This window comes from Plectropomus leopardus, chromosome 8 (genome assembly GCF_026936395.1).
Source record: "Plectropomus leopardus strain MGB_pleo_1.0 chromosome 8, ASM2693639v1, whole genome shotgun sequence".
Lineage (NCBI taxonomy): Eukaryota > Metazoa > Chordata > Actinopteri > Perciformes > Serranidae > Plectropomus > Plectropomus leopardus.
The window spans coordinates 318,865-343,583 of record NC_142183.1 but is presented as its reverse complement, the minus strand read 5'-3'; the positions used below and the strand labels follow the sequence as shown (position 1 = coordinate 343,583).

Sequence of the window (24,719 nt, the reverse complement as noted above, 5' to 3'; positions counted from 1 at the left end):
AACTGCACAAAAATGAGATGGATTATCAGATCCGGGATAGCAAAACATGGAATTTCCAAATCCGGAGGTTTAACATTTGAGTAACTAAGATCCATATTTTCAAGGTATTACAAAATACATGTTAGCTAATTAAATAGCATTTTGGAATGAATTAAAGAATACATTTTTAAAAAGTCCTGAAAGGTGATTCTTTTTATTTTATGCGCACAAGTTAATTATGTTATGGAAAGAAAGTTATCTTGTGCACACAAGATCATTTTTATATAAATATAAAATAGAATTCATGAACAAAATATCATTTTTTGGACTAATGTATATTTTATCCCTGATTCTTTCATTAAAAACCCACAAAATGACTTGATTTCTTTCAAACACAAGGGAAAAAGGTGACTAGCAACTAAAGAAATTACCTCAAAATTAGCAAGAAATTAGTAAAATGTCACAAGAAAACTGCCTGAAAATAAGCTCAAAAAGAAAAGAAAAAAGGTTTTTAAAAAAGGGGGAAAAAAGAAAATGACCTTATGAAAGTACTAAAACTAAAACTTTTTCCTGTAAGATTATTTTAAGTACATAAGAATTGCAAATGTAGTTTCCTGGACATTACACTTTATTTTTTAATAATATAATAATCCTCTCCAGCTAATTGTCAGATGATTTCCTCCTCCCTGTTTACTTATTTTTTAAATTTTCTTTTTATTTATATCTATATATATATTCTATATTATATTTTAATCACATTTCATGCAAAGTTGCTCATTGTTTTCCAAAGAAATTAAGCCAATTTTCTGAGATTTAAGAAGTTTAAATGCTTATTAAAGGCGTATGAATGCAGCACAGGAGAACTGATCCAGGTGCTAAAAGCTTAAATTTGACTATCTTGATATTTGCATTATTAGAATATTAGTATACTTTTCTTTTTTCTCTGCATTTTTATTGTAAATTCTGCTTTGTCAAATAGTGTTTTCTTTTTTGTTTTTTAAAAACAGAAAATCTTCGTCATTGAGGTTCCACAGCAGCAGACTTCCGCATCTTCATTTGTATTTCAGTCACATAAATATCCAAATATTCACGTATATTTTGACTCACTGTGTGTATCAGATAAAGAGAGTGCGCTGCAGGTTAAAGGCAATAATGACACTTTAATGACACTTTAATGCCGAGGCAGTAAGAGACACAGTGAACTGAAAGCATCACACACATCCTCTTCATCGTCATCATCATCAGTACCATGTGACACAGAGACGAGGACAGACAGACGAGGACAGACGAGTCCCTCTTCAGGTCACTTCAGAGATAATATTGATCAATCAGGTTATAGATTGTATAATGCTGTTTATATATTGAGCCCCGTCGCCGGAGCGGATTATTACACGCTGAATAATTCAGAAGCTGTTTAATTAATACACTTTTAAAGGAGCAGTCCGCCACTTCTCTAACTGAGACACAGAGAGGAGACGTGTTAGCAGCGAGGGTCCACCTGCTGACGTCACACCTGAGGACCGAGAGCCAATAGGAGGAGAGAAAGCAGCTGTGTCACCTACTGAAGCAGCTTCAGAGAAAATCATTTTAACCCTTTAGAGACTGTTTGTCTCATTTTAGTCTCTTTTCTTCTTCCTGTTGTGATAACTGTGTGTGTGTTGATGCATGTGTCCTAAATGTAGTCCAGATTGTGTATTTGAGTGTAATCAGTGAATTTGCAGCTCAGCTCCTACAATAAGTCTAAAATACACTGTGGAAACTAAATAGTTACATTCAGACTGTTCAGGTCCAAAAATGCTCCATTGAAACCCATTCAAACTGACATTTTTGATCCCACAGCCATCAGAGCAGAAAAACAGGACTTGTATTATTTCTGGGTGTCATTCTGGGCTTTTGACTCTGAATTTGTCATTTTAACTATTTTCCACCTGATGAGGTCATTTTGACCATATTTGGCATATGGAGGAAATACATGCTATTTCCACTAGGTGACCTGTCACAGTCAATGTAGCTGCTGATCACTGACTGACAGCAGCTACAAAATACAAAATAAATGTACTTTGCATGTAGTATATTGAAAATACTTCATTTTTTTCATCTAAAAACATGGTGGCATCATGACAAAAATATGGCATTTAAAGGGTTAAAATTCTGAAAATTAACAAATATTTTATATTTATGAGAAGGACTGATGTTGGTTAAAAAATAAACTCAATGAAAGAAGAAAATCATATTTTTTAAAGCTTGACTTTGAAAAGTGCATTTCGTGTGCAGAGCGATGTGAGTGTGTGTGTTATTACAGCGAGCCCTAAAGGGTTAAAATTAGATCTTTAATACATCACTTTCTTACAGTATCGCAGTAAACCCTGATAATCTGAGTCATACCCTCGGTTGTGGTATGTGTTGTATCACCAGATTGTTGCCGATGCAGAGCTGCACAGCAGAGTGTCAAGTCGACGGAAAAGATACTTTGAGTGAAAGATGAAACAGTTAAAAAAACCAAAAACAACATGTGATGCGAGAGGCAGCTGTCCCACAGGTATTTTCAAATCATCTCATCTGGCAGCAAAAAAGTTCATATTTGACTTTGTTCCACTCCATCACTGGATGTTGCTTATTCAGAAGTCGGGGCCTGCATGTCCCGGTGCCGATTCAGAGGATTAGTTTTGTCAGAGCTGATTTCCTCCAGCTGACATTAATTCACACAAGTAACCACTATCACGTCCGCTTTCTGATGTTTATAACAAAACAAATTTGATTCAAATCTGCTAAAAATGAAGCCTGTTACACTCGATTTTTGCTCATCTCATTTGTTTACGAGCGGATGCTGACCTTCCCAACGTGGCGCAGACGTATTGCGGCGAGCTCTGAGCACGGGCCAATAAAGTATCTACATCTACACCTTTAAGCTTTACAGTACAGGAAGTGACTCACCTCAGACTCTTTTCTCATTGGCTCATGGACCTGCGGACTCCTGACGACTCGATCGTCGTCTTAGCCGGCTCTCTGCAGGATGGACAGCTGACCCGCCGCTTCACTAACAAGACAAAAATCAGACGGACTCGAGGCTGTCAGTTAATTTTCTCTCTTTTGATGGAGCTAACACTTTCCCCCCCACTTCCACTATTTGTGCTAAGCTAGGCTAATGGTCGTCTCGTCTGACTCTGGAGAACACGAGGGTCGAATACATGTTGAAGTCTTTAGAGGGTTAATAAGAGAAACAGAGGACCCAGGACGCCACCCTGAGGAACGCCACACATCACTGAAACACAGAACAGGAGTATTTTCTGAAATGTTGGACTGTTCCTTTAAATCTAACGTCTCTTTTTGCTACAGGGAAAGTTAACACTGTTACAGGTCGCGCCTGCTTCCTCCAGAGTCTCTGCAGAGGATCCAGGTCCAGGCCCAGGTCCAGGTCTTCCTCTGCTGTTCCAGTTTGAAGGTAAACAGGAAGAATCAGCTCAGTCAGTATCTAGATTACTTCTGATCCAGGACTCTGGCTGGAGTCCAGAAGAGTCTGTTGATGATGTCACCTCCAGTTGGCCAATCAGAGGGTTACAAATTCCCAAATGTCTGGAGTTACAACCCACTGAACGCAGAACATCAGAAAACACAAACAGAAACCTTTTCTGGGTTCACGTTTTCCAGCTTTGTTGTGGTTCTGGTCCTGGTGTGTTCAGGTCCATTTAAGTTCAGCCAACATAGTCCCAGGTCCAGAACCTTTGACTGGTTTTCCAGGAACACAGGGACATTTTTAAAGCCTTGAGAACCACCTCAGGAAAATCATTTTCTTGAGAACCCAATATATTTTTAACCCCTCAGAGATATTTTCTCAGGAACATTTCCACGAACCCAAGAACCCCTTTAAGACCTCAAGAACCTTTCCAGGAACTCTTCAGGCACTCCGAAAGTTTTTCAAGAACCTTTTTGGATTTTAAGAATGTTTCCAAGCATGTTTTAAGATCCAATAAATGGAGACCAGAGAATTATCTTTAACCCTTTGAAACCTGAGCAAATCGACGAAATAGACACAAGAGGAAGATGGCGATGAGCAATTCAACAAGAGATGGCAAAAAAAATGACAAACAATTACAACAAAATTACCTGGAAATAAGTTTTAAAAAAGTGAAACAAACAAACAAAACTTAAGAGAGTGCTTAAAAAAAGAAAGCTTATATTTTTAAGATGTTATGATAAGATTTGGAAAATATACTTTACTGGACATTTTTTCCTAGTTTTTTGATAATATATGATCCCCCAGGCAAATTTTCAGATCATTTTTTGTCACATTTAATCTTGTTTTTGGTTTTTTTGCAATTTGTTGTGCATTTCTATCCAAGTTGCTCATTGCCTTTTTCCCATGTTCTCAAATAAATCAAAGCAATTTTCTCAGCTTTCAGAGGTTTCGATGCTTGTGAAAGGCATCTGAACGCAGCACAAGAAAACTGATGTCAATCCAGGAGTCAAAGGGTAAATAACTCTCACTTTTCAAGGAACACAAGGAACTCTTCAGGATCTTTCAATTATTTTCCAGGTGCCTTGGAACTTTAAGGAACATTTTCAGGAACCTTTTTAGGCCCTCGAGCATTTACAGAACCAAGAAACCCCCAGAAACTTTTTAGAGGATCCAAGGGACCTTGTTAGTTACTCGGAAAAAGTTCCAGGACCTGAAAGAGCCCTGGAACTTTTCCAGAAACTCAGAGAAACCTTTTTACAAATTTAGGACCTATCCAAGTACTGTTCAAAGAATTCACAAACTTTTCCAAGGACCCAGAACGTCTTTTTGGGGTGATCAGGAGCCTTTTGAGGGACCTTTTTCCAGGAGCATAACATTACTTTTAGGGACTCCACAACTTTTCAAGGAACTTGTCAAAGAACTCAACCACGACATTGGAAGAGGAACCTGGTTCAGGGTCTGGAGGTCAGTTCTTGGGATTATTTGGTTTAGAAATTGTTTCTGACAATACTGACAATACCGCAACCGTGACTCTGGTTCCTCCAAAGTTTTTTTTCCTCTGGGAGAAAAAAACAGGTGTTGAGTTTTGGGGTCCAAACCAGACCAGGATCCACAGTGAGTCTACGCTCAGGCTGAAGAAAGTCTGATGGATTAAATGATGATTAAAAGTTTGTCCAAATTGTCGTTTTCAGACTCCCCTAACCATCCACCGACCCACCGGGAACACTAAACACATCCTGCGTCCATAAAATGTCATCCGTCCATCTGCAGGTGGAGGAAGTGGTGCTGTGGGGACGTAACCATGACGACGGGCCTCAGGACTTGTTGTCGTCGTAGAGGTCGAGAGACGCCTGGATGTCCGGCAGCTCCATCTCACAGACGACGCTGCGAGGAGACATCGAGTTCCTGTTGAAGAAGTGACCGCCGCCTGACGAGTCACAAAAACAATCAACGTCTCACATAAACAGCTTTACAAAAAGATATTATAAAAACAGCCTGATTTATCATTTAATACGGTGTTCAATCATTCTGTATCAGCCGTTAGCGGACAGAATGTCGTGATTTGTGTTCAACATTCGATAAAAACTGTTTAGTCTTCTGATCAAACATTTACTTCAGTAAACATCAGCTGTATCAACACCAAGATCAATTTTACTAAATCCAAAACCTGTAGTGCAGAGTAGAGTTACAGCTCATACTGAAGGGATCAATAAAACTGATCAGATGTTATCAGGAGTGTATTTGTGGTGTCACTGGCTCCATCTCGTGGACAATTTGAGACACTGCATCAAACTGAAACTGAAGGAAAAACTGTCAAATCTGGATCAATTCCTGCCCGATTAAATGGACTAAATTAAATGGTTTTATTAATCTGCGTCGGGCTCGAAGATCCGTCACATTTTCAGGGTTCTTTGAATCAAATTTAGATCCTCTCGCGAAATGACACCGTAAACTTTCTGTATGACAGAATAAACTGTGTTAAGTTGCTCTGTGGCAGTATCAACAGTGCACAGATGCCAATGACAATGTAAGATTGCTCTGTGATTAAGTAGTGTAGGTGCTCTCTTTCATGGAGTTAAGTTACTTTAGGACGGCGTAAAGTTCTTAAATAAGAGCAGAGAAATGGTAAAGTTGCTCTATGGCAGTGTTAAGTTGCTCTATGATGGTATAAAGTTGCTCTATGAAAGGAAGTTGTTTTTTAACTATGGAATTGGCTGAAGAGTTTAGTTGCTCTTACAGTAAGGTGTTGTTGCCTGTATCAGGATTCAGTTGCCCTGAGAGTTTAAAGTTGCTCTATGACAGTGTAAATTAACTTGGACACATTTTAAGGTTGCTCTATGACAGTGTAAATTAACTTGGACACATTTTAAGGTTGCTCTATGACAGTGTAAAGTTGTCTTTGAAGTGATTAAAGTTGGCTGCGGAGTTTAGTTGCTCTTACAGTAACGTGCTGACACCTGTTTCAGGAATCGGTTGCTCTGTGAGCATAGAGTTGCCCTGTGTTAGTGGACCTGTGTTCTTACTGGTCACGGCGATGGTGATGTCAGCAGGAGTTCTGGGCGTGGCCTCGGGGTGGGGGGGGCTGAGCGGCTCCAGGCTGATGGACGGCTGGTTGCTGTCGCCCAGCGTCGACCTCTGGCTGCCGGACGCCTGACTGACGCCCAGACGCTCCACGTCCAACACCACGCTGTCCACGCAGGGAAGACTGGTCTGAGACCGGAGGAGACAGAGGACAGACAGGAGGACAGAGACAACAGTTAAAACAGGACACCTGTTGCTTGTGTCGATGTTGTTTGTGTTGTTCAGGTCTGCGGTGACTCACCATGATGCCGAGAGCTTTGAGGATGTTGAGTTTGCACATGGGACAGGTGCAGTGCTCGTTCAGCCAGGGGTCCACACACACCTTATGGAAGACATGTCTGCACACACGCACACGCACACACACACGCACACTCATCACTAACCGGACGGAACCTGGTGCCGACTCAGGACCGGTTCAGATTTTAAATATATACTGTATGTATGAGTGTTTTCGGGCTCACTTGCAGGGCAGGATGCGGACCACGTCGTTCAGCTGGTACGCTTCGATGCACACCGCACAGTGGTTAAAATCTGGATCCGTTTCCTGCAACACGCAAACACGTGAACATGTCAACGTGATATCGACAAATCTACTGTTAAAAAACACAAACCACAGGTTAACTTGTGAGTTATGGACACGGCTGGCGGTTCTGAGTCTCTCCGGCTGCATCAGTATGTTTTCTTTTTAAAAGATCTCTGAGCCCTGCAGAAGACTCGTACTGTGCCAGTGTGACGTTACTTCAGGACGGTGTACAGGTGCTCTACCATGGTTTGCATTGTGTAGAGTTGCTCTATGGCACTGTTAAGCTGCTATATGACTGTTTTTATGGTGTTAGGTTGCTGATGCAAGTGTAAAGTTGCTCTATGATAGTAAATTTAGTGTTACTTGCTCTGACAGTCCACGTGCTCGAGCTGGTATGTCGCAAGCGTCAGCATAGCTGGAACGGGTTCTATCGATGTTCTATCGACGTTCTATTGACCTTCTATCGACTACACGTCTCATGCTTTAAATTCATCCATGACAGTATATTGTTGCCCTATGACAGTATTAATAGTGTAATGTTGCTCTATGAGAGTGTAAAGCTGTTTGAGAGGGTATACATTTGCTCTATGACCGTGTTTAGTTGCTCTACTACAGTGTTTTTTTGCTCTGTGACAGTATAAATAGTGTAAAGTTGTTCCAAAACACCCGAGTGGTGTGGACCTTGGACATAAACAAAGCAACAGTATTGCACACCTGACACCTCTGGGTCCTGCTGCCCGCCCTGTATCACACCTGACAGCTCTGTATCACACCTGACACCTCTGTATCACACCTGACAGCTCTGTATCACACCTGACACCTCTGTATCACACCTGACACCTTTGTATCACACCTGACACCTCTGGGTCCTGCTGCCCGCCCTGTATCACACCTGACAGCCCTGTATCACACCTGACACCTCTGTATCACACCTGACAGCCCTGTATCACACCTGACAGCCCTGTATCACACCTGACAGCCCTGTATCACACCTGACAGCTCTGTATCACACCTGACAGCTCTGTATCACACCTGACACCTCTGTATCACACCTGACAGCCCCGTATCACACCTGACAGCTCTGGGTCCTGCTGCCCGCTCTGGATCACACCTGAGCCAGGAGCAGGACACAAAAAAGAGGATGGACATAAAAGACGGCATTACCTTGTCTCCTTTCTTCACCGTCCTCGTGGTCAACTTCCCGATGGCTTTCTTTGCTGCGTCACCAAGACGACGCTGAGAAACAGAAAGGGAGGGGTGTTACATGTCCAAAAGTATGTAGACAACTAGACAGATATGTCACAGTGCAAAATGTGTACTTCAGTACTCTGAGTACTTGTACTGTCTGTATGTTGGTGTACTACAGTACTGTGAGTACTTGTACAGGGTCAGTAGGAGCTGATTTCTGGCTGCAGGGAGGTGAGGTGAAGGTTGCTCTGCAGCAAATGGAGAGGAGGAGGAGGAGGGAGAGTCCTGAGAGGAAGGTTATATTACACTGGGAGGAGTGTGTGTGTGTGTGTGTGTGTGTGTGTGTGTGTGTGTGTGTGTGTGTGTGTGTGTGTGTGTGTGTGTGTGTGTGTGTGTGTGTGTGTGTGTGTGTGTGTGTGACCACCGACTGCTACATTAAACTTTCAGCAGAGATTCACCTCATTAAATATTGATGTTTCATCTGAACAAGAGGAGGAGGGGAGTTCGCATGTTCTCTGTATGTTCTGTTAATGTTTTCTGTTTACCGCCGAAATCAGAGGTTGCAGCTATGAATGACGTCACATCCACGGCGTCACGTTCGTTTTTAGCAGCACCGGTTTACGGCGGGTTAGTCGTCATTCGAAACACCAGATGATGACATCACATCACGCTTTATTTTGTGAATACAAACATTTGAATTTTGAAAAAGAAAAAACAATCACCATTTTTTTTTTGTTACCTGGCTGCGGTCGCGGGCGCTGGTGTAGCGGATCTTCTGGATGAAGTAGAAGATGAGCCAGGCGGACGAGATGATCATGAGGACGATGAAGGAGATGGAGACGAAGACCAGCGAGCCTCGGTTGATGTTTTTGGATGAACCGCGTTGACCCACGAACACCGAGACCAGCACGGTCAGGTTCCTCTCCAGGTGAGCCAGGATCTCTTTACCGTACGCCTCCGTGATCATCACCGCCACCGTGTCCCCGGTACCTGCACAGAGACCACAGAGTGAGGACAGGAGGACACAAATTCCGTACTGCAGTGAGACACACGCGAGCTGGAATCGAACCCGTGGCCGCTGCGGTGAGGACACCGCCTTCATTCATGGGGGCGGGGTCTTTCCCTGATCTTTTACTCTGAGTGTTCAACACTTTGGTTTTGTTCTGAACTCGGAGCTGCGTTTAGTGTGAGGTTGCTACAGACACGCGTGGTTCATACACGTTGCCATGGACAAAATTTCCAAACTTTTCCATGACTTTTAAAGGACCCAATTTTTTTTTCTTTTCCTTGTCCATCGGAAACTTGGAAAATCCAACAATTGTTTCAGTTTTTAGAGTTTCTGGCTGTAATAAATGGTGTCATTTTGATTTTTAAAGAAAATCTGCCTTTCAAATATTCAGGGAAAAAAAAAGTTTTAAATAAAAATTGCCAAAAATGAAAAAAGAAGAAAGAAAAATAAATAAATAAATAGAAATAAAACCTATAAAGCTTTCTATAAAAATCACCAACATTTTTGAAATTGGCAATCAATTCGACTTAACACAGCCACATAAGTTGTATGCCCCTTCTTTAAAGAAAAAAGTGCCTAAAAATGATCTGACAGGGCTGGTGAGCGTACATGAGTGAAGGGACACGCAGGGAGAAAATGAGGAAATGTACATAATCAAACAAATAAACATAAACAACCAAAATATCTCACGCTGACGCAGACTGAAGCTACATTACATCGTCAGCTACGGAAAATACATTCACTGTTATTGTAATTCATTTATTACATACAACACATTTCCATGATTTTTCCAAAAATGTTAATGATTTTTACTAGTTTCATGACTTTTCCAGTTTATAATCACAGAATATGTGATTATAAACTTCCATGACTTTTCCAGGTTTTCCATAACAACGGGAACCCTGGATATAAAGTTTACAATTATTTGTCTTTTTTTTTTTTTTGCTCTCCAGGTCAGATTGTTTCAGTTTGTACTCAAACATTCGGCATCAGGACCGAAACATAACACACACACACACACACACACACACACACACACACACACACACACACACACACACACACACACACACACAGTGTGAGGTCACAGTGACCTCATCAATTAATGACACACTCCCGTCTATATTTAGACCTCGGCATCGATCCTCAGGAAGTCACTCCTCACATTCACACCTTCCTCCTCCTCCTCCTCCTCCTCTCAATCACAGTTTAAAGGAATATCTCTTCATTTCAGGATGACTGTTTCCAGTTTTTATGCCAACAATACTCCTGGAATCCTGGAAACATCCTTAAATCCTAGAAATATCCTAAGATCCTAAAAATCTTAGGTATATGCTAAAATGCTAGAAACGTCTTAAAATCCTGAGAAACGTCTTAAAATCCTGAGAAACGTCTTAAAATCCTGGAAACATCCCAAAATCTAAGAATGTTAAGAATCTTAAAAATGTCCTAAAATCCAAGATATGTCATAAAATCCTAGAAACGTGCCAAAATCCTAGAAAAACCATGAAAATTGAGAAAAGTTCTAAACTCTTAGAAATGTTCAAAATCCTGATAATGTTCTAAAATCATAGAAACGTCCTAAAATCCTACCAACGCCCTCAAATCCTAGCAATGTCCTAAAATCCTAAAAATGTCCATCCTTGATCCTTGGAACGTGCTAAAATCCTAGAAATATTATTTTAATAATCCTAAAGAAATGTTCTTAAGCCCTAGAAATGTTCTCAAATCTTAAAAATGTTCTAAAATCAAAGGAACATCCTAAAATCTTTTGAACGTGCTAAAATCCTGGAATTATTATAAATTCTCAGAAATGTCCTTAAGTCCTAGAAATGTCCAAAATCCTAGAAATGTTCTACAATCATCAAAATGTTATAAAAAATCCTAAAAAATGTTCTGAAATCATAGAAAAAAATTTCCTAAATTGCAATAAATATCCTAAAATCCTCAAAAAGTCCTAAAATCCTAGAACATGTGTGGGGCCCCTAAGCAAGGCAGGTTCGGGCTCTCTGCTTTATGCTAAGCTAAGGCAGCTGTTTGTTTCCAGTCTTGACCCTGAGCTAAGCTAAGCTAAGCTAAGCTAAGCTAAGCTAAGCTAAGCTAAGCTAAGCTAAGCTAAACGTTGTGTTCGGACTCGGACCTTCGTGTCCCATCTTCACCGTCTTGTTGGTGGAGTTGTTGTAGATGAGGACCGCCGTGGCGTTGTAGGCCGCCGCCTTCAGGATCTTCTCTTTAAAGGTGCAGTTTCCTCTCTGCAGCAGCGCCACCCAGTGGACGTTCCGAGGAGGGACCAGGAACCGAGTGCCGGGGTCGCAGCCCTGCCGGTCCACCACTGAGGAGACACAACGTCAGCGCGTCGGTTACACGTCATCACAACGATAACTCAGTGACATCATCAGTATCTCCCCGCTGACCTCGCCAGCGTATCGAATATATTATTATTGTTATTCTGGCTTTTGTTGTAGCTCTGCACACACATTTATATTTTTTATTTTTAACCTTCACACTAGTTTTATTCTCTGCATTGTAGCATAAGGCAGAGCTTTATGTTTTACAAACTTTGCACTACGACTTTAACGTCTGCACCTTTTGTACATACATTTTGTGTTCTTTATATTCCATTTATCATGTTTCTATATGGCTTCTATATTTTTATCTCATTCGATTGAAAGTTACTATTTTCATTCTTCCTCTATGTTTTTGTATGTGTACATGTACTTGGCAATAAAACCTGGTTCTGATTCTTTAAACACTCAGCCAATTATCCATATAATTATTGAAATATTCATACCAGTGCTCATTGTCTGTTACTGTATTTCTTACATTTATAGTTTTTACAAACTTGCATATTCAGCATACTATACAAAATGTATTTTTACATATTTACATACTAGTGCTAGTTGTTTACTATAACTGTGCATCTATTTTTATATTTTTATATACTTTGCGCTGGTACTTCTTTCTGTCGGAGATATTTCTCTGCACTGACACCAGAGCAGAGTTTTAGATCGTGCATGCTGAGGCAGGTTTTGAAGCTGAAGGTTTTTCTCCTGTTTCTGAAGATTCACGCACTGATCATTGTGTCGCATCTTTTCTCAAAGCCACAGACAGTCATTGTGTAATCATTCATCACGTTCATGCACGCAGGGTTAATGAGGTCCGTGCTGATGTGAACCCGTCAGTGTCGGCGGAAACAGACTCTGTGGCTCAGCTGGTGCAGACGCTCGGAGCTGCAGTGTCCTTCTGTGAGGGCAGTCTGACTGTAACCGGACACCTCCGAGCCCCGCCGCAGTGTCTCAGTACTACTACATATACTACATATACTACAGACGCTCCGACCTTCAGCACAGCCGCAGTGTCTCTACTGCAAATACTACATCAGTGATGCTCAACTCATGGCCCGCGGGCCAAATCTGGCCCTCAATAGGGTGCCATGTGGTCCCCACACATTTTGTAATTGATAATAAAAATAAAGTGATTGACTCTGGGAATTGTTTTTGTCCTTTTAGTCTCCATAAGGTGTCAGAGTGCATAAAACAGCATCAAAATAGAGCTTGTTGAACAAAGAAAGTACCAGTGGAGGATCCCCCACACGTTCTTAAATCCTAGAAATGTCCTAAAATCCAGGGAGCATCCTAAAACCAGAAAAATGTCCTAAAATCCTACAAATGTCCTAAAGTCTAAGAAATCTTCTAAAATCCTATAAGACATCTTAAATCTCAGAAAGGTCCTAAAATCCTAATAATGTCATAAAATCTTAGAAACTTCATAAAACCCTCAAAACATCCTAAAATCCTAGAAATGTTCTGAAATTTGAAAAATGTCCTAAAATACGAGAAACATCCTAAAAGTTTCCTGGCATGTCCAATAACTCAACAACAGCTGGTATGGACATGAACCAGCTGTGTCGCTGCTTTATTGTCGTTCTCAGGAGTTTTGGTTTTGGACTCGCCTCCAATTGGCGATTCTTGTTATACGACAACACATCATATTTATTTCGTGATCCAGGCGTGCAGCGCACAAACATTAGCACTCAGCATAAATTTTACCTGAAAGAACAAAAAGAGCTCACAGTCGACACTATACCACTCCCTCAGCTGACCATTTTTAAAAATGGATTTTATTTAACCAGAAATAGTCCCATTAAGATTCAAGTCTCTTCAAGGTATTCCTGGCTGAGAAAGCAGCATGATGAATTTTACATAAAAGAACAAACAAACTAAGAACAAACAGCTGAATTAGCAGCGTTCAATAATCAGACGTGCACTCAGAGGTCAAAATGGCCTTACTCTTGATTTCAAAATCCCTCGTGTTTATAATAAAACATAGCGTAGGGCTGGGAGATTCGAATCGAAAAGTAATCGAAACCGACATTCACAAACTCTATCCGATGTAATCTTTCCCATGTCGATTATTTCAGTTATTTTTTAAATTCTGTACTTTCCCCACTGGGGTCGGCAACTTACACATCTGTCATGCGTCTCACGCTTTTGGGCTCTGTCTCACGCTCTCATGACACTGAGGAAAATCTCACGCCAAAACACAGCGAGGGCAGAAGTGTTAAACAATCATGTAAAAAAGTGAAGGACTATGACTGCAGAACAGCTGAGTGTTTGACAGCCACAGCATTTCATCACGGCGGATCAAACAGCTGATGGTCCGACAGCAGCGCAGTGAGACAGACAGACAGAGCGCAGCTTCTCCTCACAGCACCAAAGTGAAGTCAGAGTCCCGCAGTCAGGAGAGGTTGGACTATTATCAGCACAATGTGCTCAAATTTACCTGAAGTTTGTTTCAGATGGAGCTTTTCATTTTTATATAATGCTGGAAAGTTTAATAAATAATAATACATCATATGTTTATTACACTCCAACACACCATGGTCACATGACACTGTGTCAGTGAACTATGAGGAGGTTTAAATAATCGTGATACTGATTTTAGGTATAATCGCCCAGCCCTAGTTTAAGGCAAGATGACAGAGGAAAAACTTCATAAGAACATTCACTGACCTTCCAGGTCAGACTTCAAGGCGTGATGATGACAAATATATTGTATCCTGTGTCGTTCTATGCTTTATCCTTATTCATTTTTTTAATATTCTCTTTTCTAGCATTTCTCAGACGAAAGCTTCCCATGTTGCAGCTGCTGAAAAACTTTAATGTTAGAAAAAAACCTCTGGCAGACTATGATGGATATCACACACTGCAGTTTCCTGTGTCTTGTTTTGAGTTTGCACAATGCTATGTGAATTAATTTGCACTGATACAATAACTTTGTACCGTGAATAAATGTGAAATGCTAAAAAAAAAATAACGGTAACTTTTACCAAAGACAGTGCAGGTTTGCTGAACCATTTCCTCGTGTGTCTCAGGAACTCTCATTTGTTCGGCCATATTGTGAAACGGCACGTCGTCAGACCTCCTCAGGGCTGTCAGCTTTTTCACTAAAAGTCTCTAAAATGTGGAACACGCTACCAACCGAAATAAAATTAACACGAGATGTTAAGATTTCCAACAAAAGTGTTACAGGTTGCCTGAGGCGAAATCAGATTTGTGAGCATTTTTAACTATTTTATAATATCTCATAATTGATCGTTGTATCTGTATGAAACCTTGATATTTGTGTCTTTTTTTTGCCAGTTTTTTGTTTTGTTTTACTGTAACTGAGTCTTGTAATTCTATGTAATCTTGATGTACACATTTTTAGCTTTTTGTCTATTTTTAACCGTTTTTATGTGCATGCTACTGTATGTTACCTTGATATCCTCTTTTTTTCCTTGTCTTTAGTAAAAGCCGACCTCGGGGCAGGATTATGAAAGTAGCTGCAGCTATAATCTCTGAAACATCAGTGACTGCAGCTTGTTTGTAACAGGCTGAAGTTGTTCTGGTAAATTGCATTGTCCCAATCAAATAAACAACAGAAATAAATAAATGCATTTATGAGGAGATGAGGTGCGCAGAATCAGTCACATCTTTTAAATCACTTCTTAAAACTCACTTTTACTTTCATGTGATGTCACCTTTATTCATTTTTTCATTTTTCATCTCTTTCTCTATTCATTTATCTGCACCCCATCCTTCTTACGTCCTGTTCTTACCATCTTGGCACGTTTTAATTTATTTACTCGTTAATCTTTTTCCTATTCATATGTTTTTTTTATCTTCTTATCTTTGTTTTAATCCCACTGATGTGATGTCGCCTTCTTGTATTACTTCTTATATTATTTTGTATCGTCTTTTATTGCATTTATTCTTATATTTTCTAGTTTTCTTTTTACCTGCCTTTTGTCGTGACCTGCCTGTTTTATTTACTTTTATTTGCTTTATTCTTGTTGACCTTTTGCATTTTATTCTGGCCTTTTTCTTAAACTTTTCTAGACTTTTGGCCTCTTTGTTAATGTTTATGCTTATTATTCACTGGGTGCCTGCCTTTGCTTTTTCTGCCAAAGCACTTTGTAAACAACTCTTTTTAAATGTGCTATATAAATAAACTTATTATTATTATTATTATTATCATATTATGCTCTATTTCAGCAACAGTGCATATTAAAGGGCAGTAGTGGGTGACTTTAATTCTAACTCACAAGAAGAAGGTAAATACAATCTTACACAGATCAGACAATTAATTAAAAAATAATAATTCTATAAATAATATATAATTCTATGTGATGTCATCTCTCAGCTGTGGATGCACTTAAAGGAATATATTACCTGTTTAAATTAACCCTGGGGTGACCTCAGAGGCCTGCACTACGAAGCAGAGTCACCATAAGCAGAATATCTTTCTGTTTTCTGGCTTCACTAAACTGTCACACCGACTCTTGAGAGCCAATAAAACTAGGGAAAGGTGATATACTGAATATATATATATATGTATAGTCAGTCAGTCAGTCAGTCATTTTCTGTAACCGCTTGTCCTCGTAAGGGTCGCGGGGGGGATGGAGCCAATCCCAGCTGTCATCGGGCGGGAGGCGGGGTCACCCTGGACAGGTCGCCAGACCACCGCAGGGCCGACACGTACAGACAGACGACCACACACACTCACACTCACACCTACGGACGATTTAGAGACACCGATCCACCTGAGCTGCAGGTCTTTGGACTGCGGGAGGAAGCCAGAGACCCGGAGAGAACCCACGCAGACACGGGAGAACATGCAAACTCCGCACAGAAGGGCCCCGCCCACGGACCGAACCCCGGTCCAACCGGGATTCGAACCAGGGACCCCCTTGCTGTGAGGCTATATATATATGCATACATAAATATTTGTTAAAGTATGATTATTTTTATTTCTATTAATTTACTTTAAATGTTGAACATCCCATATTCTACTTTTTTGTTTGTTTTTGTTTTCTTTGTTGCTGTTTCTACAGTGTAAAAAAAAAAAAAAAACGGTTCACTCTGTAAAAATACTGAATTGAAGATGACTGTATAAGTCTAATAAGTGAAACTGGAACTTATATGCTGTTGGGTTATGCAGTGCACCTCCCGGAGCACAGAGCGTACTCTGGGCACAGACGGAGCAGCAGAACATCAAGCGCATTAAAAAGAAACTCAGCTGTCCACTGTGCTGGGTCTAAAAGTTTGCTTTTACTCGCAGCAGCCGCTCCTCTCATCCATCGATCTGATCAGACCAGCTCTGAACCGATCGATGGATCAATCATCCACCCTGCAAGTCCCAAACTGCTGCTGGGAAGAAAAAAGGACTCATGGTGAGCTCCACCTGTTCACAAACCCGAAAAACTTACAAATTTAGAGAGGGGACACAGAATGAATGTTGTAACCTCGGGTGTATTTTGACCTTATCAAAATGAGACAATGTCGAGCTAAAAATAGATATTAATGACGGGAACCATGACGAAATCTATGTTTTATTTTCGCTGACGAGTTGGGACGAGACGAAAATGTCAGCAGTGGACTATCAGACATTCAAAATGACAATGACGATAATTTTCTAATGCCATATGAGGAGCACCAACTGGCTGTAAACTTTAACTGGCTGTAAAGTTTACGGTTTCTGCTTCTTCACAGTGAGATCAATAAGTCAGAGTTTACGATGAACCCGTGTAAAGATCCAGTCGGCTCAATTAGTTATATGGTGGTGTTTGAGATCATAAGTAAGATTCTGAACTTTTCAAATTAAATTTTAGACCTCAGGTGTTGACCTCAGGTGTTGACCTCAGGTACTGACCTCAGGTGTTGACCTCAGGTACTGACCTGAGGTGTTGACCTCAGGTATTGACCTCAGGTACTGACCTCAGGTGTTGACCTCAGGTACTGACCTGAGGTGTTGACCTGAGGTGTTGACCTCAGGAGTGTTGTGATGTCAGTACCTCCGTGATGCGGTGCAGGTGCGATGACGATGCCCCTGGTGTCCACCTTTGGTGAGTTCTGTCCGTATGTCCCGTCATCACTGCTCATCATGTGGATGGTGTTTCCTCGACCGTCCAGCACCGTGGCGTTCACTGTGGCGCCCACGTACTCCTCTGACACCATGTTCCTGTCGGACCGGGCCGCCGACACCGAGCGGCACAGGACCAGGACCAACGGGACGAGGAGATGTGTCCACCTCAGGGACATTATGTCGTCCTCTCAGTCTTTGTTACATCAAAACTGTGAAGAAACAAAAAGAGACTCCTTTAAACGACAACTTCCTGTCCTCCTGAGGACCGTGGTGTCCACCTGTTGATTTTTTGTCCTCCAGCTTGTTTATGTCAAGGTGAAGACAGGTAATATGGGACACCAGGTAAAATGGGCCAAAGAAGGTTTTAAGTCTTGGGCTCTTTGACCCTTTAGGGTTCACTTTAATATCACACACACTCATATGGCCCTGAGCACAAAATGTGCTTTTCAAAATCAGGCTTAAAAAACATTAAACATTAATATTATAATTTCATCAGTCCTGATCATAAATATCAAATATTCATTAATTTTCAGAATTTTAACCCTGAAAATGCCAGATTATTGTCATAATGCCACTTTGTTTTTAGATGAAAAAAAGATTAATTCTCATTCTCCTCCTCCTCAGTGTGTGAGTGTAGCTGCTGACAGTCTGGGATATGTCAGTGTGTGAGTGTAGCTGCTGACAGTCTGGGATCTGTCAGTGCGTGAGTGTAGCTGCTGACAGTCTGGGATATGTCAGTGTGTGAGTGTAGCTGCTGACAGTCTGGGATATGTCAGTGCGTGAGTGTAGCTGCTGACAGTCTGGGATCTGTCAGTGCGTGAGTGTAGCTGCTGACAGTCTGGGATATGTCAGTGTGTGAGTGTAGCTGCTGACAGTCTGGGATATGTCAGTGATCAGCAGCTACATTGACTGTGACAGGTCACCTAGTGGAAATAGCATGTATTTCCTCCATATGCCAAATATGGTCAAAATGACCTCATCAGGTGGAAAATAGTCAAAATGACAAATTCAGAGTCAAAAGCCCAGAATGACACCCAGAAATAATACAAGTCCTGTTTTTCTGCTCTGATGGCTGTGGGATCAAAAATGTCAGTTTGAATGGGTTTCAATGGAGCATTTTTGGACCTGAACAGTCTGAATGTAACTATTTAGTTTCCACAGTGTATTTTAGACTTATTGTAGGAGCTGAGCTGCAAATTCACTGATTACACTCAAATACACAATCTGGACTACATTTAGGACACATGCATCAACACACACACAGTTATCACAACAGGAAGAAGAAAAGAGACTAAAATGAGCCATAACATACCCTAAAGGGTTAATAACAAACAGTCCCTAAAAGTTCCATTTTAGTTTGTATTTTTTATCTTCGTCTTGCATTATTTGTCCTCTTGTTATTTGATTAAACTCTACATCAGTTTTGTCTGACTTCAGTTCAGTTTGACTGTTTGACTTTCAGTTGTTGTATCACCTTCTGTGTCCCATTTCTGCTTTTGTAAAAGAACTGCGTTTTTAAAGGTGCTATAATATTATTATTATTGTTGTTGTTGTAGTTGTTGTTGTTGTTGTTGTTGTTGATGTTGTTAATGCACTGTAAAATCTAACAAGTTGATCTTACTTAAAATAATCTTGGAAACTGACTGTCTTGAAAGTAAATATAAATATTAAACTTAATTTAATTAAATTTAACTGTATTTTCCTAATTTTGTGAAATTGTTGCGACTTCAATATGACAAGTAAGATTACCTTGTTAAGTTAGCAACTTAATCTGACTTAACTTGATCACCACAGGATTTAGCCAAAAATGAAGTTAGGAGATCTGTAAGTTTTTTGGTTTATTTTAGACATGCATTTTTTAGACAATATGACTGAGTAGTTGCAAGCCACAGAATACAGATATAAAGCACAGTAAACCTGGTTTACTTAAATTGGTAAAACTTAGAAAGATAGATTTAATTCAACTTGTCATTTTTAAGTTGCAACAACTTCACAAAATTAAGTAAATATAACTAAATTTTAAGTAAGCTTAACAATTACAAATAAAATTAAGAGTAATAGTTATATGTACTTACACTTTTCAAGGTAATCATTTTCCTAGATTTTTAATGGTTTTTCCTAAAATCAGCTTGTCAGATTTTACATTGTATTATTATTATTATTATTATTATTATTATTATTATTTTCTTCACTGAAATATAACAACAACAAAAAAACTATAACAAGCAGGAGTCGACCAATATTGTTTTTTCAGGGCCGATACTGATAAACATTAGTTAATAGGACCGTAAACCAATATTTGGAACTGGTATGCATTTACAATAAAAATGAAAATCTTTCTGCCAATATTTAGAATTTCAAACAGGACAAACTCCAACATAAAAGTTGTTCAATCGAAACCTAAACTATCAGCATTATATTCATCATTACGCTCCCAAAAACTTTTTTTTTTTTTAAAGTCAAGTGAGAATTAAAATAAAAATGGAATAAATAAAAATAGCTCCCTGGGGTTTTGCAAAGTTTAAGTTCCTCCCATGCTGAGCTTTCTAATTTGCACTTTTTTTTATTAATTAATTTTATTCTAACTAAAATAAAAGACAACTGCGGATAATCAGCAAAATGCCAAATATCAGCCAGATAATCGGGTAATAATCTGTCGACCCCTCATAACAAGGCATAGCAGCAACTCTCGGAGTAGTCTGCGTTGTTTTAGGTGTTTTTTTCTTGATAATTTACCAAAAAGTGCCCTACATTACCTGACCTCCCCCTACATTAAGGCGTCCTTTGTCCCCAGATGTCCCCCAGGCGTCCTCCCGGTGAGCGGAGGCCCTGGCTCAGACAGCAGGGGACAGGCAGAGTGTCAGTGACGGAAACTGGAGCATCATCAGCAGGCCAACATCTGGACCTCCGCGGCCCGGACCCTCCGCGGGTTAAAACACCGCGCGCGCTCTCGGCTCCGGTTAATGACCGCCGTTTGAGGCTCCGGCACCGTGACTCAGTGATTAACACCGTTTAACGGCGGCTGCTTCGTCCCGCTTTGTCTTACCGTCTGCGGGTGGACAGACAGGCAGGCTCCCGGGCTGCGGACCCCCGCCTGCCTCCGCTCTCCTCCCGCCTCCTCTCCGCTGCGCTCCCGCTGGCTGTCCGCCGGGGCTCGGGGGCTTCACGGACGGTGGATCCCGCTGTTGTTCGGTGGTTTGTTCCAGTGCTGTCCCCACTGGTTTGCTGTCCGGTGCACCGGAGACTCGAGCCCCGTCTTTCCGTCTCTCAGTTTGGGGCGCAGTGCGCAGGCGCAGAGCCACGGCACGGGGAGGCGGCAGACAGGGCGCGTGTGCGATACCTTCATGTTTAGGTACCTGAGATTTGATCAGCTGTCGCGATACCTGCCGCGAGACCATCCACCTGTCTGTCTGTCAACCTGTCTGTCTCTCAATAACATAATAATAATAATATATTTTTTTCATGTTTACCTTTTCGTCTATACATATATATATGAACTTTTTTTAGCAAGGTTATAATGACCTAGATTTATATCTCAGTAGTCTCTTAATAAAATACAAACAGAATACAGTATTAAAAATGCAAATATTTCAGGATAAAACAACCTCATCAGGCTTAAGTTGCAAATATTTACTGTGACCTCCGTTTTCACTGAGCATTTCCTGAACTCTGGCACTGAAATACGAGATTTGCAGTACTAATGTACAGTACTGCTTTACAGCAGGTACTATTAAAGACGTGTCCGAAGCTCAGCATTGATTGTTTGAGCTGCCTTTTGTTATGGTTGTATGATTCCATGTTTCACACTAAATATTGACTTCAGTCAGAAGATTGATTTTTTGCTGTTTTAAAACATTGTACATGTTCTCTGTATTCTTTGTGTCTTCATAAAGAGACTAAACAGTAAATGTATGTATTATGTCCTCATTACAACTTTTCTGAAACAAAAAATCTATGGTGGCCTAAGATTTTTGCACAGTGCTATATATATATATATATATATATATATATATATATATACATATAATATTGTCAAACTCCTTGAGGGCATGTCTCCTTTTCTTGATTGCTGTTTTTAATATGAGCTAAATTAATCAAATATAACAATAAATCCAAATTAATCTTAAATATAAAATACTTATAATTACACATACAGGTTTCTCAAAATCTTTTATTCTTACTCGATCATTCTCTGGAGTGCATTTACTTTTATGGGTATGTTTTTTAAAAATCTTTTTTTTGGTCCTATTTGTCATTATTATCTGTTTAATTCTGCCTTCATTTCTGTCTGGCCTTAGTACGCCGTTATTGTTTGGCTTGTATTGTCATATTGCCTCTGGAGTGTCTCGTCTCTGCTTTGATTCGTTTGTTTAAACACTTTGTAAAGTCTGGTTTTAAAGATGCTCTATGAATAAAATTATTATTATGATGATGTTTTTTATTATGGCTTAGGGGAGGGGCATACAACTTTAACACGTCCGCATGTTGTCTTACAAAATAAATAAATAAATAAATTGGCCATTTTTTAATTTAAAATTGTTGATGATTTTTAAAGAAAACTTTTTTTGTTTTTACATTTTTGGCATTTTTTAAAGAAACATCTTGGCTGTTTTTTTGCTTCAACAGTTTTTGGCATTTTAAAAAATAATGGCTATAGAAGCAGTTTTGGCAACATACCTTTAGAATGTTTCTTAAAATAATCCATCATTATGTTCACCTCTCAATTATATTCAAGTGCTTTTCAAATTAATCAGTGTCTGATTTTCAAGATATTCCAGGATATAAGTTTCAAATTTAAGTACTTCAGGCACCTCAAGAATCTTGTACAAACTCTGTTTTTGAAGGTTTCTGAAGTCTTCTGAAGGTTTCTGAAGGTTTCTGAAGGTTTTTGAAGGTTTCTGAAGGCTTCTGAATGTTTCTGGAGGTTTCTGAAGGTTTCTGGAGGTTTCAGAAGGTTTCTGAAGGCTTCTGAATGTTTCTGGAGGTTTCTGAAGGTTTCTGGAGGTTTCAGAAGGTTTCTGAAGGCTTCTGGAGGTTTCTGGAGGTTTCTGAAGGTTTCTGAAGGTTTCTGGAGGTTTCTGACGGTTTCTGAAGGCTTCTGGAGGTTTCTGGAGGTTTCTGAAGGTTTCTGGAGGTTTCTGAAGGTTTTTGAAGGTTTCTGAGGGTTTCAGAAGGTTTCTGAAGGCTTCTGAAGGTTTCTGAAGGCTTCTGAAGGTTTCTGGAGGTTTCTGAAGGTTTTTGAAGGCTTCTGAAGGTTTCTGAAGGCTTCTGAAGGCTTCTGGAGGTTTCTGGAGATTTCTGACGGTTTCTGAAGGTTTCTGAAGGTTTCTGGAGGTTTTTGAAGGCTTCTGGAGGTTTCTGGAGGTTTCCGAAGGTTTCTGGAGGCTTTTGAAGGCTTCTGGAGGTTTCTGGAGGTTTCCGAAGGTTTCTGGAGGCTTTTGAAGGCTTAAATATTTTCGTTAGATACCCCTTATGAAGTTGTATACTGTTTGTCCTGCATGGTTTTTGTCATTGTTTTGTCTTGTTTGCAGTGTTGTTTTTTTGTTGCTGTTGTTTTGAATTTCTAAATATGTTTCAGCTATGTATGAACTGAAAAAACTCATAAAAAGAATAAATTCAAAAAAACAAACAAATTGAGTTATTTATTCCTCTCTCTTTGTCGTTGAGTTACCTGAGGCTGTGTTCACTTCCTGGTTTAGAGTTTGGCAAAAGATGGTGCTGAGGGCGGAGCCTGGATTAATGGTGAAGGCCATCCCACGGACCAAACTAACAGCTCTGACATCAGGGAGGGATCAGGGTTTCTTTGGTGTTATTTTGAGTTATTAGGGCCCGAGCACCGACTGGTGCAAGTCTGTGTTTGTCTTTCAGGGCACTTTTTACATGGACGTCTCTACTGTACATTCATTTTTTTCCTCTGAGGAAAGTGTTAAGTCTACTCTTAAATGTGGAGACAGTTTCTGCCTCCCAGACCAAAACTGGAAGGTGGTTCCACAGGAGAGGAGCCTGATAGCTGAGAGCTCTGGCTCCCATAAAAGGAAAAGGACAAAGGACCCTGAGAACGTCCTCAGTCACCACAAGCACCACCTCAAGCCTGACATGGACCACTTAAATGACCCCAAGAACCTCCTCAGTACACTAGAACCATTAAGATGTTCTAAAATTCTCATTAAAACCATCAGATTATAAAACTGACTATTAGAACCGTCTCTAGCGCCTCTGCATCACTCTACAGAACGTTTTGACGGGACCCCTCCTGTTTTTGTTTACACTTGTTTAACGTCCCACATGTGCTCATCTGCAACGTCTCATTTCTGTTTTCATGGTGACAGCAGTTTTATAAACAGACGGTCCGAGTTGATTTACACTGTTTGCTGCAGAACGACAGCCGAGCTCAGAGGCAGGAAACCTGCTTATCAGAGACAGGAAGACATACAGAGACAGAGGGAGTAACAGGAATGTCCTCCATACATTCTGTCTCTTTGTAGTAATTTAGCATCCCTGTAGTCATTTTGTGCTTCTTTGTAGTCGTTTCAATTTCTTGTAGTCATCATGCATCTCTATGTGGTCGTTTTGCATCTCTGTGTTGTTGTTTTGTGCCTCCTTGTGGTCATTTAGTCTCTGTGTTTTGCCTCGTTTTATAGTGGTTTTGCATCTCTTTGTGGTTGTTTTAATGCTCTTAGTTGTGACTTTGCATCTCTTTGTAGCCATCTTGCATCTCTATGTGGTTGTTTTGCATCTTTTTGTAGTTGTCTCAAGTCTCTTTGTAGTAATTGCATCACCTTGGATTATTTTTGCATCTTTTTGTAATCATTTCAAGCCTCTTTGTGGACATTTTAGATCACTTTTTGTTGTTTTTTTGTGTCTTTACAGTTGTTTAAAGTCTCTTTATAGTCTTTTTTGCAGTTTTTAGGTTATTTTGACACTGGTCGTTTTGCATCTTTTTGTAGTTGTTTCAACTCTCATTGTGGTCATTTTGTTTCTCTTTTTGGTTGTTTTAATGTTGTTAACAGTAATTTTGCATCTCATTGTAGTAATTTTGTTTCTCTTTGTGGTCGCTTTGTATCTTTTGTTATTGT

At 40.1% G+C, this 24,719-nt stretch overlaps 1 protein-coding gene across 3 annotated transcripts; it reads right to left on the bottom strand.

The window, feature by feature from the left end:
* Positions 1–1,119: 1,119 nt before the first annotated feature.
* On the bottom strand, positions 1,120–23,346 carry rnf130 (ring finger protein 130). 3 transcript variants are annotated; one of them, XM_088080700.1, is made up of 9 exons: positions 23,315–23,346; positions 17,573–17,852; positions 11,378–11,569; positions 8,968–9,218; positions 8,205–8,276; positions 6,979–7,061; positions 6,759–6,855; positions 6,460–6,646; positions 1,120–5,363 (listed from the first exon to the last, which is right to left on the bottom strand). In XM_088080700.1, exons 2-9 carry the CDS (start codon positions 17,817–17,819, stop codon positions 5,251–5,253), a joined length of 1,242 nt encoding a protein of 413 aa, XP_087936826.1. In that variant the 5' UTR covers positions 17,820–17,852; positions 23,315–23,346; the 3' UTR covers positions 1,120–5,250. The 3 variants fall into 3 exon arrangements, with proteins under 3 accessions (XP_087936826.1, XP_042349158.2, XP_087936825.1); XM_042493224.2 differs by lacking the exon at positions 23,315–23,346 and adding an exon at positions 20,690–20,939; XM_088080699.1 differs by lacking the exon at positions 23,315–23,346 and adding an exon at positions 20,400–20,680.
* Positions 23,347–24,719: the final 1,373 nt, after the last annotated feature.

Excerpts from the sequence above, each read along its gene's own strand:
- rnf130 (XM_088080700.1), bottom strand. The coding sequence starts at position 17,819 with ATGTCCCTGAGGTGGACACATCTCCTCGTCCCGTTGGTCCTGGTCCTG. Across the intron at positions 8,277-8,967 it reads GCGCCCGCGACCGCAGCCAG|CGTCGTCTTGGTGACGCAGC; the intron begins GTAACAAAAAAA and ends TCTGTTTCTCAG. Across the intron at positions 6,647-6,758 it reads TCAAAGCTCTCGGCATCATG|ACCAGTCTTCCCTGCGTGGA; the intron begins GTGAGTCACCGC and ends CTCCGGTCTCAG.